At 50.4% G+C, this 14,750-nt stretch overlaps 6 protein-coding genes across 6 annotated transcripts; 3 read left to right on the top strand and 3 right to left on the bottom strand.

Moving 5' to 3' along the window:
- Positions 1–219: 219 nt before the first annotated feature.
- FIBRA_07616 (uncharacterized protein) lies at positions 220–2,018 on the top strand (the record flags this gene model as incomplete). Its single annotated transcript, XM_012329293.1, has 3 exons — positions 220–594; positions 646–1,521; positions 1,581–2,018. The coding sequence occupies 3 exons, from the start codon at positions 220–222 to the stop codon at positions 2,016–2,018; spliced, it is 1,689 nt and encodes a 562-aa protein (XP_012184683.1).
- A 352-nt stretch (positions 2,019–2,370) lies between these two features.
- FIBRA_07617 (uncharacterized protein) lies at positions 2,371–4,869 on the bottom strand (the record flags this gene model as incomplete). Its single annotated transcript, XM_012329294.1, has 10 exons — positions 2,371–2,535; positions 2,590–2,737; positions 2,803–2,993; positions 3,049–3,234; positions 3,299–3,414; positions 3,477–3,590; positions 3,641–3,769; positions 3,864–3,971; positions 4,034–4,148; positions 4,204–4,869. 10 exons carry the CDS (start codon positions 4,867–4,869, stop codon positions 2,371–2,373), a joined length of 1,938 nt encoding a protein of 645 aa, XP_012184684.1.
- Positions 4,870–6,300: 1,431 nt separating this feature from the next.
- FIBRA_07618 (uncharacterized protein) lies at positions 6,301–7,124 on the bottom strand (the record flags this gene model as incomplete). The annotated part of the gene is made up of 2 exons (XM_012329295.1): positions 6,301–6,588; positions 6,651–7,124. 2 exons carry the CDS (start codon positions 7,122–7,124, stop codon positions 6,301–6,303), a joined length of 762 nt encoding a protein of 253 aa, XP_012184685.1.
- A 1,061-nt stretch (positions 7,125–8,185) lies between these two features.
- Positions 8,186–9,491, top strand: FIBRA_07619 (uncharacterized protein; the record flags this gene model as incomplete). The annotated part of the gene is made up of 5 exons (XM_012329296.1): positions 8,186–8,298; positions 8,356–8,421; positions 8,491–8,975; positions 9,029–9,307; positions 9,361–9,491. The coding sequence occupies 5 exons, from the start codon at positions 8,186–8,188 to the stop codon at positions 9,489–9,491; spliced, it is 1,074 nt and encodes a 357-aa protein (XP_012184686.1).
- Positions 9,492–9,765: 274 nt separating this feature from the next.
- FIBRA_07620 (uncharacterized protein) lies at positions 9,766–11,527 on the bottom strand (the record flags this gene model as incomplete). Its single annotated transcript, XM_012329297.1, has 4 exons — positions 9,766–10,788; positions 10,845–11,039; positions 11,097–11,286; positions 11,340–11,527. 4 exons carry the CDS (start codon positions 11,525–11,527, stop codon positions 9,766–9,768), a joined length of 1,596 nt encoding a protein of 531 aa, XP_012184687.1.
- Positions 11,528–12,121: 594 nt separating this feature from the next.
- Positions 12,122–13,648, top strand: FIBRA_07621 (uncharacterized protein; the record flags this gene model as incomplete). The annotated part of the gene is made up of 7 exons (XM_012329298.1): positions 12,122–12,190; positions 12,244–12,514; positions 12,568–12,635; positions 12,756–12,847; positions 12,903–13,247; positions 13,297–13,447; positions 13,502–13,648. The coding sequence occupies 7 exons, from the start codon at positions 12,122–12,124 to the stop codon at positions 13,646–13,648; spliced, it is 1,143 nt and encodes a 380-aa protein (XP_012184688.1).
- Between the last annotated feature and the right edge of the window lie 1,102 nt (positions 13,649–14,750).

Genomic DNA, 14,750 nt, shown 5'->3' on the forward strand with positions numbered 1-14,750 from the left:
TGAACGCGTGTTTCTCTCGACAAGTCCTTTAGACGCGTCATGCGGCAATATCCGAGACCAGATCAGGTGATCCGATGCTGCAGCGTGATGCCGTGACTCAATTGTCACGTCGACGCGATCACGTGTCTCTGATGTTCAATTGAAGCATGGCCACAGCGTGGTCGACGACCGCGTTCTCCACATCCATCCTGCTGAATTACTCTCGGACTATCGATTGCTATGTCCTACCTACCTAAAACACCGTCGCGGCACCGTTCTCGCTCTGAGACGAAGACTCCTTTGACTCCTTCCCTCGCTACAGGTCTTAACTCACTGAGCACAGCACTTCCTGGACAGTCTTCCCCGACCAAGTTCAAAGCAGATGTTTCTATCAATCCTTTCTTGATGAGCCAGCCCCCAGCACGGCGAGCCACGAGTCGACCGGTATCACCCATCAAGCGCACGACAAGCGGCGCAATCCAAGTGTCTGAGAGTTTGCAGCGCCAAGCAAACTCCGGAGTCGTTCGCAAGGGCGGCGTCGAAAGTAGATTAGATGTCATAACGCGAGACTATGTCCCTCCCAAACCCGAAAAGCGATCAAAATCTCAGCCCACAGTAAGATCTCTTGCCTGCAGAGTTTGTTTGTCGCTGAATGTTTACCCGCAGCGAGACCCGCGGGACAGGTTCATCACGACGCGGGATACCACGGACGACGTAGCGGCGACGTTGGATATGATGTCCCTAAATCCAAGATCTGCCTCGCCAGGGCATACGGCGCGTCTGGCTGCTGCTGCCGGTGTACCACTCAATCGCCGTGTGCTCGCCTACCACGAGCCACCTCCTGCTTCTTCCTCTGACCCGCTCCTTGCACAAGCACGGGAGCATGTACGTCCACTGTATGCCCGTCCGGGTGCTTTGCCTACTTCAACGTCCACCACGACGAGCAAAGGTCGCAAGATTGCGACGCTGCCAGAGCGTGTGTTGGACGCTCCAGGAATGGTAGACGACTTCTACCTTAACCTGGTCGCGTGGAGCTCGCTAAATGTGCTAGCGGTAGCTTTGGCTGAAAGCACCTACTTGTGGCGAGCAGATACTGGAGAAGTCTTGCAGATGGGTGAAGCGCCAGAGGGATCGTATATTGCCTCAGTGGACTTCTCCAACGACGGTCAATTTCTGGGTGTTGGAGTAGGTACGGGTGCAGTCGAACTCTGGGATGTGGAAACGCACACCAAACTACGAACGATGGCTGGACATTCAAGTCAGGTTGCCTGTTTGTCCTGGCACCAGCATACTCTTACATCGGGTTGCGGCGATGGGAGCATCTGGCATCATGATGTCCGCGTGGCAAGACATAAGGTCGGCGAGCTCATGGGGCATCAAGGTGAAGTATGTGGGTTAAAGTGGCGAAGCGATGGCGAACTGTTGGCAAGCGGCGGTAATGACAATGTCGTCAATGTCTGGGATGGCCGAGTGGGTGATGTCGCATCTAGGACTAGGTCTTCAGCTCGTTGGACGAAACGTAACCATACAGCTGCTGTCAAGGTGCGTTATCTTCAGTGGTGAGTCAACATGTGAGCACTGACATGCTATTCTGTGACTAGGCTATTGCATGGTGCCCCTGGCAACCATCGCTGCTTGCGTCAGGTGGAGGCACGTCTGATGCTACCGTGCACATATGGAATACGACCACGGGAGCACGTTTGCATTCTCTGGTGACACCCTCCCAGGTTACATCAATCCAATGGTCGCCGCATCGGAAAGAATTTATGACAACACACGGTTACCCAACCAATGCCCTCATGATTCACGCATACCCCTCTATGGAGCGCATCGTTGAAATACGGGATGCACATGATTCCAGAGTGCTGTGGAGTGCACTGGGCCCGAATGGCGATGTGGTGTGTACAGGAGCGGGCGATGAGAATCTTAAGTTCTGGCGCCTTTGGGAGGTGCCAAAGGCGAAGAAGGGCAAGGAGGTAAAGGAATCAAGCCGGATGGGAACAGGTAGTACGAGCAGTGGCATCTTGAGCATTCGCTGAATGCTCTCATTGACAAACGCATTCATCAATTTGAGCATTAGGTTCTTGTTTGTTGCGCTGGGCTGTCATGTTGTGGTTATAGTTTCTATCCCGAATCTTACTATGGACACTGGATTGATGTGTCAGTTTTGCTTGTATGTCTCGTCCACTATATCTTATGCAAATCCTATGCATAGTTATACATCCATATTCGTTCAGACAATGCACATCGTAAATTGCAGTCCACGCGATGGGACAGGGTGCAGCTAGCGCGGCGTGGCCACAATTGTGACATGTTCGCTCCAAACTCATGCTTATTCATGAATACACCAAGTAACCAAGTAAGTGAAAGTTCCAGGTAAGTCTTCAAGGTTCAAGGCAAAGCAAGCCATTCGTCCCTAAGCTTTGCAAAGTTGGGCGTGCCGACACCAGTGACAGGGTCCCAACCTGGCTGTGCGTAGAATCCCTCGGTATCGCATCCTGGGTTAGATCCAGTAGTGATGTCATGGAACGCCGCCATAAAGGTGGGCGTGTAAATCTGATTTCAAATTCGGTCAGCGGAGAAGCAGCTGAAAGCGTAAAACGAACGTACAGTAGGGTTGATGAATCCGATCGTGCTCTTCCCTACGGCGAGGCGGGCATCGTTGACAGCGGAAAGCATTGCTGCAGTGACGGGAGAAGAGCATGATGTCCCGTAGACATATACCCATTCTCCTTGTACTGTAATCATGTAATTTACGCTGACGGATATGAATCAATTGCATGTTTTGGATACGCAATGAAATTCCAGATCCGAAGGACGTACCCGTTAGCGGAGAGATCAGGGAATGCACGTGAGTTGCCGGTTGAATTGTATATGTACGACGGATACGGGGGTGGATACTTCGCCAGATAGTTCTCAACGGCTGACTTCTGATATTCAGGAATCGGGAACACGTTTGAGAAACCGCCGCTAGAATAGATGACCTGGTCTGCAGCACTTTCCGGCTCCCAAACCTGAGAGACAGCATTGAGTTCTGAGGAACACGGTAGTAGAAATCAGTGTACACACAGTAGAGTTCGGGTTGACCTGCGTAGCACCAACGCTAGTCACATAAGGACATGTTGAAGGGAATGTAGGATTAAAGATGGGCGCGCCGATTGCCTGGGTACCATTCGGCTCAAGACAGTAGTTGTCATAGCCTGCAACGCCAAAATCTCCGGATGAATACAGGAAAGTAATACCCATAAGACCGAGCTGGAATCCGAAGGGTTAGACATCAAACTCCTCAACTATTAGACCTGGAGATAAGAGGACAGACCTTAGCGTACTCCGCACACTGTCTTTCCATGTAGAATGGCGTCATGTCAGCTTCGTTGGATGAATATGAGGTCGAGATGACATAAGCTGGCTTCACGGTACCACAGGCTTCCGGTCCTATTCCGAGATAGCATTCGAGATTAACAGGTAACTCGCTACATCAGTACTTCTCGGCACACCTTGATATCCACCGTAGGGGTCAGGGTAAATTCCATCCTCGGAGGGGTCGTCACCCCCTTCGAAGGTACAATAAGATGCATCAAGGGCATCAAGCAGATTGTTGAACGAAGCACCTGCAAATGATCATCAAGCCAGAAGCTCTTTCTCTCGATCAGAAACGTACCTTCGACATCATCTCCGGTCTGGTAGAGAGTAACAGTCTGCTTAGGCCCCACCAGTGTCATGGAATACTCCAGGTCCAGATTTGATTCGCCATTGTAATCGAACCCCGTCTGGTTGCTTTGTATGAAGCCTGCTCACAAGGTCAGCACAGCGTTCAAAGGCCCAAGCATAAGTTACGCAGACAGCGGTATATCTGCCCTAATAGTAGACAGCCGATGACTTACCCCCGTCAATGCTGACCATGTCTGGCCTCTCGCCAACCTGCCCCTTCGAGAAATTGGCGAAGAACATATCAAGATCACTGGGAACATATGCTTGGGGAGTATACTCGACTAGAAAGTATTAAAAGAGACCGTTAGCATGCCATTACATACGGTGCAGTTGGAGAACGAACCAATAGCAATAGAGTTCTTCTCCGGTACGAGGGGATCGTAGTCGAAATCGTAAAGAGCACGTAGACAATCGGGGGTAATCTGTTCATCACAGTCCGCAATCCCGGTGAACAATTTCTATCATGAAGAGTGATAGTGAGGGTAATTCAGCTTGAAAAATTATGTTTCGCACCTCAGCGGAACCAGTTGTCTTAGGGAAGCTCGGGCCAAAGCCTGGTTGACCGACGAGGCGTGCACTGCCAGAAGGTTGGTTCCGCTTGTTAAGAGTCGGGGCACGGCGCTTGAGCTTTAGATCGAAATGCAAGGTAGGGGTTATGATTTCGACATGCTTGGAGACATCTTCTGGCAGGTGATACCTGTCTGCACAAGCAATATGTTCAGTCTCGGCTTCATCGTGTTGGTAAACGTAATATTCTGTCCCAAGAAGCTGTTCCGCCTCCTCGACAGTCACGTTTGCCAGCATCCATCCGCCGCTCGGACTGAGCTTCACGCGATGCTCCTCGATTCCGCTCTCGAAAAGCCACTTTCGCACAGTGTCCATGGCCACTTCGGTAGGTCGGAAAATATGGGCCACTTTTGCAGGACTCCAATGCTTGCCAAAGTTAGGCGATTCCGGATGGGACACGTCCATGATGTAGGCCTCCATATTTTCAAGATTGGGTTGCGCCAGACCGATACGAAGAGGAAGAACGCTATTGGCCTCTGCTCGTCGGACAGGCACCCAGCCCGAAGGAATACCACTTCTAGATTCATGCACCACACGAGAGGAAGATGCTGAGACATTAGCTACAGAGAGACATAGCACTAGTGTAACAGCCAGACGGGCGGCTGAGAGCATCTTGACTATGCGAGATCCTGCGTACCGTGGGGACACTGGTATGGAGGGGCCACGGATTTTTAGCAAGTCGTATAAATACTGCCCATTATCCGGTGTTGCATAAGGTTGTGCGCCGAGGAAAGTGAGCATTTACATCATGTATCAAGTCATTGAGTGGGCGATAGTAGAGGGGCCCTGAGGTCGGTGATAAGCAGAGTTATTTCTGTAGGACGTGTGACTGGGACCTCGAGAGAACCATTCACCGGCAGCAAACCATGTGCTATGTTGATAGGCCGAGCAGGTGGCCATCCGTAGGCCGTATTTAATCGAACAGGTTTCAAACACCCATCCTCGAAGTTGATAGATAAATAAAGATGGCCATACTTGCGATATTATTGATTTGTTATTGATATGTACTTAAGCCGGGCCCCCTATATATGAGAAAGTCAATGCTGTGTCCTGGGAAGCGTATATGCTTATCTTAGCTTGTCTGTATCGATGCTCATCCAGAGGAGTAATACGCCTGCATACGTCCATAATGATATCGCCATCAAGGCCATGCAAATTCGCGGTCGATGATCCTGGATATTCTCACTATTTAGTAGTAGACTAACATGCCTGACGATGCTTTTTGATGATCAACGACAAAACAAGGCTCTCCATATATGGCACCCAAGTATTTCGCGATCCATGTGGTAGATGATGGGACCAGATATAGCTCCGCTTGGCGCATTCACAGAAAGACACCGTATGAGAACCTCGACTCCTTAGGTATGTCCAGTCCGGACGACAGCAGCCGCGCATGAGACTACGGTATGACCCAGTTGAAACCGATATCCTGACTCAATCCTGATCGCAACGCAACGAATAATTGTCGCAAAGTAACGCCCTTCGACCGAGGACAGCATCTTTACGTCTGTTATCACGTCCGTTCGCCAGTGGTCGCCGACAAAGCCGTTAGAGTTGCCCAGAGAAAGATGTTTGGTTCTAGAGCTCTATGTTCGGTCCCACAAGATTCTTATACCGGCCCTGGACCGAGGACAGCGGGTTCGAAGTGATGTTAGGTGAGGGAATGTATTGTTCACTAAGATCTCCTGTCCATTCAATTGCGCATCACTGAGGAACCGGCAAGCATTAAAGGACCAGAAGTACATTGGGCATGTGTCACCTCACTACATCCTCGGGACGTACCACTTTCAGTCAAACTGAGACAAGGAGGATGAATAAAGTGGTCAGTAAAAGCCGCAGATGCGCTTCCTGTCCATCTGTCAGAAGCTATCGCATTATCACCAGGTAGAAATTACCCACCAAGTACAAGGCCATTACCTTCGGCGTGAGATTCAGGGACGCTTACAAACGTCTGAGTTTGGGCCTCAAAAGAAGCTCTACAAGAGATTCCACACCATACGGAACTTCCGCACACCGTCACGGTAGTCAATACTTGGAGTATCTTCAAAGCTCGTCAATACTCGCTACAATTCGTTCTCGCAGTACAGTCTGTGGACTGTCGGAGATAGGAATAGCAGTGGAAGTTGAAATCCCTGTGGAGGATAAAGCTGATGGGACAGCCTCGGCCGCATCCTCCTTCTTGTCCCGATTAGAATCGAGAAAATATTGCTCCGCAAGCACTTTCGCGCGAGGGACTAGAGGTCTATTAGAGCGTCGGGCGTCCCAGATCGTGTAGAGAATAGCCTCAGAAATGGCGACAACAGCAGCGACAAACAGAGACAGAAGCACTCTCTAAAAAAAGCCGCGTGCTGAGTGGTAAGACGTCCAGAAGAGGGAGGACATTGTTAGCGTACCCATTCGTCCTTCCAATCAAGCCTTCCCGCTGCCCACCACGTTGCGACACCTGACCCGATAATGCTGAGGAGGGCATTGAGGATGGCTGTGATCGCACGTCTGTCATTGACCTTTCTTCGTGCGTCCTCGGACTGCGATGAGGAAACAGGCATTGGGGGAAATTTGCGGCCAGGCGAAGTCCGAGTGCCAGCTAGCAGCGCTATCATAGTATAATCACTCTGTTGCAGTGCGGGAACATGTGCGCGTAAAGCACGCTCTCCTTCGGAAGAGCGGGACCATGCGGAGATGGAGGAGAGTAGCGCATACGGGACAGCGGGAAAGGTGGACAAACGCGATTCTTCCGCGATGTAGCTTTGCAGCCGAGCAGCGAGTTCAGGAGGAAGAACGGAAGAAAGAGGCCGAAGTGTATCGAGTAAGTGAGGTTCAAGCGAGATGTCCAGCGACTCGGTGCTCCGCGTCGTGGGCGCCGACATTGAGGTGAAGATACTCAACAAGCGCTTGAAGCAGTGCCTCGGATATTTATCGGTTTCGGGTGGCGGGAGGCTCAGGCTCGTTTCTGCGCAACTTGTCTTCCACCAATGGGCAGTGAGTAGCTAACTTTATATTATATCTGGCTACAAAATAGACTCATGTTTATCGTAGCGGTCGAAATTGATGATTCTCTCATTCAAAGATTACATGACGGCCTTGGAGCGTTGGACTTTGTCTTTCAACAATCTATCGTAGATCTTATTAGTGCCCTTGATGCGTGCTCGGTACGACTGGCCAGAGACCCGCAATACAGGTAAAGCCAGCTAGAACATAATATATCGCTGTCTCGTTAATTCTCCTAGGCATGATGTGGGAGTTCGAAACCCGCGCCTCTGGGTGATCGTACACAAGCTATGGACTGAGGTTGTTCTCGCATCCGGAGATGTGTCTACGGGTCACGAAGAGAAAATTTCCCAGCTCCACCAAAGCATTGCAAAATTTACCCGCAATCTGGTTGCAGCAGAAAGCATAAACCAGCAGAAAGTCTTGTGAGTCCACTCGTGGCATTTGCCTTCTAGCGTCATGTTGATTTTTATGAGTCTTCAGTGACGTCGAACCAGCAATAAGGTCGACAATTTATCGGTATACCTCGTACACTGCGATTCAGACAACGAGTTGTATGTTCCAATCCTCTATACAACCCCATTATCTGAAGTAGGGCTTGTTATAAAGTGTTGCCAACGACAAGAATGCTTATACAAGCGCTCTCCAATCTTATAACAGCCAATGAGTCATTGTCATATCGGCTATGGGATATGTATCTGAATCTTGCAGAAGAACAACTGATTTTAACGTAAGCATCATTTGTATCGTTTCTCGTAGAGTGACAACTGTGCTAAGTGAGCGTCCAAGCCGTCTTCTGTCTTCTCAAGATACACGCACGATATCGTCTACATTTGTTTTAATTCTCAACTGCATATATGAAAGCGAAGACCGGGCGTACGTTGGGCACTAGGCCCAAATTGCCATACTTATATTATTTTAATATTTGTGTTCTAGACAAATGCTCATATCTCATCCAAGAGGACCACGACTATGCATTTCTATACTCGATCGCTTAAACTCCTTGGTAGACGCAGAGGATTCTACAGAAGAATACCAAGCGTTTAGTATCGGGTGATTGCTTATGCTGAGCATACCTTTCGCTCAGGCATCTGAAATACGTATCCCTAGGTATCAAATCTTCGCACGAATTGTCGAACAAGGGCTAGTGTCCCAGATGTACGCTGCCATAGCCATGTAAGTGTGTATATTTTACATCCAGGTGTTATCCCCTAGGAAGCTAATAGTGCCCAATCCATCACATAGAGATGACGAAGTTATAACTCCACAGCAGACCACTATGCTCAAACTCCTTGATTCGTATTTACAACATATTCCTCATGATATAGCCCTATCGAATCTCGAAACGAATCAAGGTGTCGGCAACTCCGCCATCGCAATGCTGACATACGCATTCTTCTCGCTATCGACATTCGCTAGAGAGGCCATGCAACGAGCGTTGGGAACTACTATACCCAAGGGCGAGAGGCATTCGGACGAGGCTGGTTTTAATTCCGAATCCGACTCGAGTCAAGAGCCGCAATCGCTGCAAGAATTGGATTTACTTCTCCCTAAAGTCTGCGAAGCTTTGGTGCTAGTGACTCAATGCGTGATTTCCCTAACACTCAGTGCTGAGGGAGCCGGCGCGATATCAAACTCTCCGTCTATTACGCCCTTGAAGATGACGCTGAAAGCATTCCTGACTGGTGTTACATCAACAGGAGGGGAAGGGCTCGTGGAAAGTTTGATCGGTTCGCCACCTTGCTTGACTACATTTTTTCTTCCTGATTGTAATAATATGTAGAAACCTTGCACCTCCTTGACATCTTCGTGCCAAGGATCACATTTGGAAGGGTTGTCCAGCGGACCAATCTAGGAAACATTCAGAACGGAGAGAAAGCGGGAGAAACTACAGCATCCAACGGTGTATCTTCATCTGTAGGCTTCTCCTATGTCAAACGCGACTTAGTGCGCCTGCTGGGAATCCTCTCTTCCAATAACCGAGGCGTACAGGATCGCGTGCGAGCTTGCGGCGGGATACCCGTGGTTATGAATCTCTGCGTCGTCGACGACCAAAATCCCTGTAAGTCATATATCGAATCCACGGGGCAGTGTTAATCTCTTTGTTATTATCAGATATGAAAGAACACGCAATTCTTGCGCTACGCAACTTGTTGCATGAGAATAAAGAGAATCAAGCTGTGGTGCATGAGATACAGCCCGTAGGGCGATGGGACGAGTATCACAATCTGCAGAGTATTCCGTGATATACGTTTCGTATCATCTATGTGATCCTGATACTCGACGCAACATGTTATTCTGTTCTGACACTTCTGAAGAAAAAATTATGTACAGCCTTGTAGTAATGAACAGCTGACTGGCAGTCACCGAGTCACATAACTTTTTTGTCATGTCCCACTTGGCTCTCAATTGCACAAGGTAATTGTCAGACTGGGGTACTGAAGATGCATCCTCCACCTATTTGATCCAGCACATAATGCCCATGCATAAGGACAGTAGATCACCTAATACACAAGTTGGTCACTCTTCGTCCTCCTCGTCTGGCCCAACCACCTTCCTCCTCCGCGAAGGAGCTGATTGACGCCGCACACCAAATCCGTCGTCTTCCTCACTTTCGACTTCCATTTGCCCTTCACCTTCACCATCATCAGGAGCTTCCTGATCTGACGATGCCTCGGCTCCACGCTTGCCCGAGTCTTTCCTACGTTTTCTTTCCTCCGCCTCCCGTCGTTGAATTTGCGACTCCAACTTCTCCAGATCATCCTCTTCCGCGTCCTCGTCTTCCGCCTTACTTCGCCGCGATCGCTTGGGTTTACCACCATCATCATCTGAATCTCCAAACGCCCCGTCCTCGTCGGAATCGGCCACGAGGAAGTCGTCGGTTTGGTATTCGCCCGGACCCTTCTTGCCGTCCTCTTCTTGCCCCGATTTCCGCCGCTTTGCGCCTCTACCTCCTGCCGCACCTTCGTCTCCGTATTCGTCTTCCGATCCACCTCCGAACACTGCATCTTCCTCGTCGTCCGACCACATGTCGTCTCCCGTCCGCTTCCTGGTGTAACTGGCACGTCGCCGACGTGCTCCGAGGACATCATCCTCGCCCCGCACCTTCCTCGGCTTGCGCGCTGCCTGCTTCATCATCTCCAGTTTTTCACGCTCAGGATCCGTCGTCGGATCGGGCGCCATCCGTAGGCGCGCAACTTTGTTATGTTTCTGACCTACTGCACGCACCAACATCCGGTGTGTCTCAGACTGCATACCTGTTGGCCTTAACGACATGTAGCCGGTGACGAGTGCTTCGCATTGCAAGATCTCGGCCCGTTTATGTTGAGCAACAAGATATGTGAGCCCTTGTGACCGACCCGGTGCTGTTGGCTGAGAGGCTGTTGGTTGGCTTTGCGAGCCCTGCTGTGAGCCACCAAATGCTTGCCGTGGCATGGCGCCAGATGTATCGACCTGTTGAGTAATATCGAATAGTTCCTTCCCGAGTTGCAGACTTAGAGTACCATCTGACCAGCGAACTATTCGACCATTCGATTGCCGTCGCTAATACGAGTGAAATCTCAACAATGTGCCATACTCAATCATACGCACTAACTCACATCTTCACCATTTCCATCCTTCACCCACCGCCATCGGACGGTATTTTCCACTTTGAGCTTGATAGTCATGCTCTTTTCTCTTACGGTCTCCGCATGTTGCGCATCTTCATCCTCCTGTTCGGGTCCAATATATGTATCCGGATGGAATGGTTTGGAATCAACTTTCACAAAGTTAGGCATACGTATAACCCAATACTATGAGTGGTGAGCAGTCAATCACCAGCCAAGAATGTCAATAACATGATGGCTCACATTTCCGTCCGAGCTGCGTGGCACGGGAATATTTGGAATAGGTGCATCGGCCTCCAAGACTTGATTAATGACGGGCTCGCCTTCATCCTGTTCTGCCTCCGCATATTCCATATCTTGTCGGTGCCGCCGCTCTGGAGACGTGAGTCCATCCAGGGGCTCAGCAGGCTCCGAGGACGCGGGTGTTGTTGCCCTTCATACGTAGCGTCTAAAAATGTTGAAGGTCTCAGAATTATGAAGACGTACTCATCGTGTTTGACAATATTCACGTTGTCGTCTTCCGCTTCGCCAAAGAGGTCATGCATTTCTTCATCCTTAGACTCACTTTCAGCATCTAGAACAGTATCAGGGAGCTCCATAGGAACATCCTCTTCCTTGGGACTCTCTTTCGGAGCAGGAACCGGCGGATCCAAGGCACCAGCAAGGGAGGACATCTCTTGTGGTCAGTAGCCTCGCGACGTGTGATTTCAAAAATTTGGCGGGTAATAAAGACAGGCCTGTCGATGAGAAGACACAAGCTCAAGACAGTGAAATAGTTGGCCTAACTGACCGGAATGGATGAGCGTTGTGTGAATGTCGAGCGGCACGCAGAAGCATTGGCCACTGGCAGTCGCTGGTGATCGTGTAGGCGCCGAATAGCAGCAGTGCACGTGATTAATAGTTTCTGTCACGTGAAACGCACATCGCGTAACCAACATAGTAATATACAATAACGCGACAACCCAGTCGTTTCGCGCTACAGCCGTCAGTCCACTTAGTCTACTCCAATGTAGCTGACATTAAAAAGCATCGGCTCTCGTTCTTGCACAGTGAAATACAGAGATTGGACTCCCAGCGAAATATCCAGTGATAAGCTCCGGCAGATTCCGCTCGAACCTTCAAACTATCTTTGAATCGATGTCGACCAACTTCGATAGTTCCATCCAATACCAACCCAATACCCTCAAATCCCAGGGTTCGCATTCCCGCGATCCTACAAGCCCCTTCTGAACTTCGCTCTTTACTCTTAGTCACTGACGGCCATCACTATGGCCTCGAAGCAAACCTCCAAGTCCGGTGGCAGGGACCCTTTTGTTCGCATGCCAGATACAATCAAGGTATTGAGAACCAAAATCGACATGGAAACGTTCCAACGACTTTGTCACTGCAGAACGTGCTGTCTTCATACGGCGGGGGACCCTACGCTAACAATATGGAAGGACTCATGAACCACCTTGCGACCCAGGATCTTGACTCCTTGGAGGCTCTCCTCGCTTCTGTTAGTGGCATGAGTCCATCTGCAGACCAGCTGGAGAGGTTTGATTACACCACAGCGCCTGTTCGCAGAGATTCGTTCTGGGTCGTGCAGCTTACACCGATGGGGTTTCTAGGGCAGGATGGCCATTCCCCTGGAAGCCAACCTATCTTCTCTATTACTATCTGTGTGTAGACCGGACGAGGCATCTACTGGACTACAATTAATTTATATTCGCAGATGACGACATCCTTTTTGGTGCAGAAGAACCCACTGCCTGGCCTGCCATCTTCAGACTTCGTATTGAAGTAGGTGTACGGCTAGAATTTAAAGCAGCGATTGGACCGTGACAATTTGATACAGATGCATCAAACAAGCAATCGCGGCCCCGCTGCCGCCAAACCGTCCATGCCTTCCCTCACTTCTAGTCATCGCCTACAAGGTCAAGCCACACATTGATGCACTCCGGCCTTTCCTGGATTCGCTCCCCAATCCTTTCCAGCTGGCGTCTCGAGACACCGTAAGTTGCGTAGTCGTCTATCAAGGTGTTGTATTTATGCCGAGTTGCTCTGAAGGGAAGAGACTGAAGAGGTAGCTACGGGTGTCCATGGATTGAACGTTGCAGGTGTCGCCAAGGGGATCGTGACCGCTGAGTCGGAGAAGGCCCTCGGAAATGAGGCAGTGGGGCGAAAAGACCGGGCGGAAGCGCTGAAGCATTACACTGAGGCGATTGAGAACCTCGTTGAGGCGTTGGCTCAGAAGCCGACGGACGCCGAAACGAAGCGTTGCAAGAATTTACTAAGCGTGTGCCTATCTAACCGCGCAGCGGCACATCTTTTAGAAGGTGACGGTAGAGACCCCAAGAAGGCTCTGGAGGACGCTGAGCAGGCAACCGAGATGGATGGGAATTATGGAAAGGCGTAAGTGAAGTGTTGTGTCGCATTTGAGGTATGCCTCAATCTTGTGCAGGTACTACCGTCAAGCCAAAGCATACCAATTTCTATCTGAACCGCCAAAAGCAATTGATGTGCTTACCACTGCCCTTCGGAAACCGAGCATCGCTTCTGACAAGGGGTTGAATGACGCCCTCGTAGATGCATATGGAGGATTCCCAGAAGATGTATACCTCCCGTTATTCGCCCTCGGTACATACGGCTGATGCTTCCTCGTACAGGACGAGGAACTACGAAAATTCTGTCGAGAACTATTTGTAAATGGTGATGGTGACAAGCGCGCGAGGGGTCTCTCTGAATTTGAGCGCAGAGCGGAAGCGCATGCAAACAAAGTATTGGGCGCTCAAATATCTGTGAAGAGCCTGTGAGGTCGGTCATGTCGATGTGGAATTGTACTACAGTCTATGGGGTGCTCTGTTCCATGTTGTCTGTGTTTTGGATCAGCCGAAGCCGAGTCGATCTGATTGTTATATGATTGATCTAGCCGCCATGTACGGTAGTCTGTAGAATATGACAAGACGAGTCGCTATTTCGCACACTCCGAGTCTATTTGCCATCCTCGAGCCCGACGCCCTCGTATGATGTCCAAAGGTGAGCCGCGTCAGTGCCGTAAGCTGGCGAGAGAACTCCTCGTGTCTGGGCATCGATCAGCGCGAAGGCCGGCCGCGATGGCACATATGTGACTAGTTGAGTCTTCTATCACTGCTAGACTAGTTGTGCTCACCACTCCAGTTAGCTTTTCGGGAGAGATATTCATTGACCTCGTGGCCATCTCCTGCCCTCACGGCATTGTGGCCAGACAGTCGACCTACTCGAATCCCCTTTGTCTTTCAGCCACACTTGAAATACACCCGGAGACTGACCCTCTTTCGTCTGTTTTCATCTTGTTCCGACTAGAAAATTTCTCTGCCCGTGTATTCTCAAAGGATGACCGACAACAGCGAGAACAGCAACATGCCACGCAGCGTTGACGCAGATCGACCTGATACTCGGCCAGACAAACAGCCGCAGTCGTCCGCCGGTCTTCTCATGTACGACAGTCTCGAGGAGTCGTCTGATCCCGTTGGTCAATACTTGAATAACTACGTACCTAGCGAAAAGGAGTACCCTCCAGGCGAGAGTGTCCAAGGAGCCTTCGATGCCGTCTGCTTTAACGGATCAGAGGAGAGTATGTATACGCCCCTCGTAAGTGACTGACTTTCCCTCCGACAATCAATACTCATCCCTGATCACCCAGATCGAGGGGCTCAACAAACTCGTCGCCCCTTTCCCCGAAGAAAAGCGACCTTACTTCGCGAGCTGCGCCCATCACCTGCCCAAGTTCCCCTACGACTACTGGAGCTGCCCACAACATCGTACAAACCCTGACATCGTCGCCTCCATCCCTGGCGCGCCCGCCGAGTCTCTCGCACCCGCACCCGAATGGCGCACGATCTCGCTCGTGCTCGAGGTCGAGCCACTCGCGGCGGA

This window comes from Fibroporia radiculosa, assembly GCF_000313525.1.
Source record: "Fibroporia radiculosa TFFH 294 genomic supercontigs, scaffold14850, whole genome shotgun sequence".
NCBI lineage: Eukaryota > Fungi > Basidiomycota > Agaricomycetes > Polyporales > Fibroporiaceae > Fibroporia > Fibroporia radiculosa.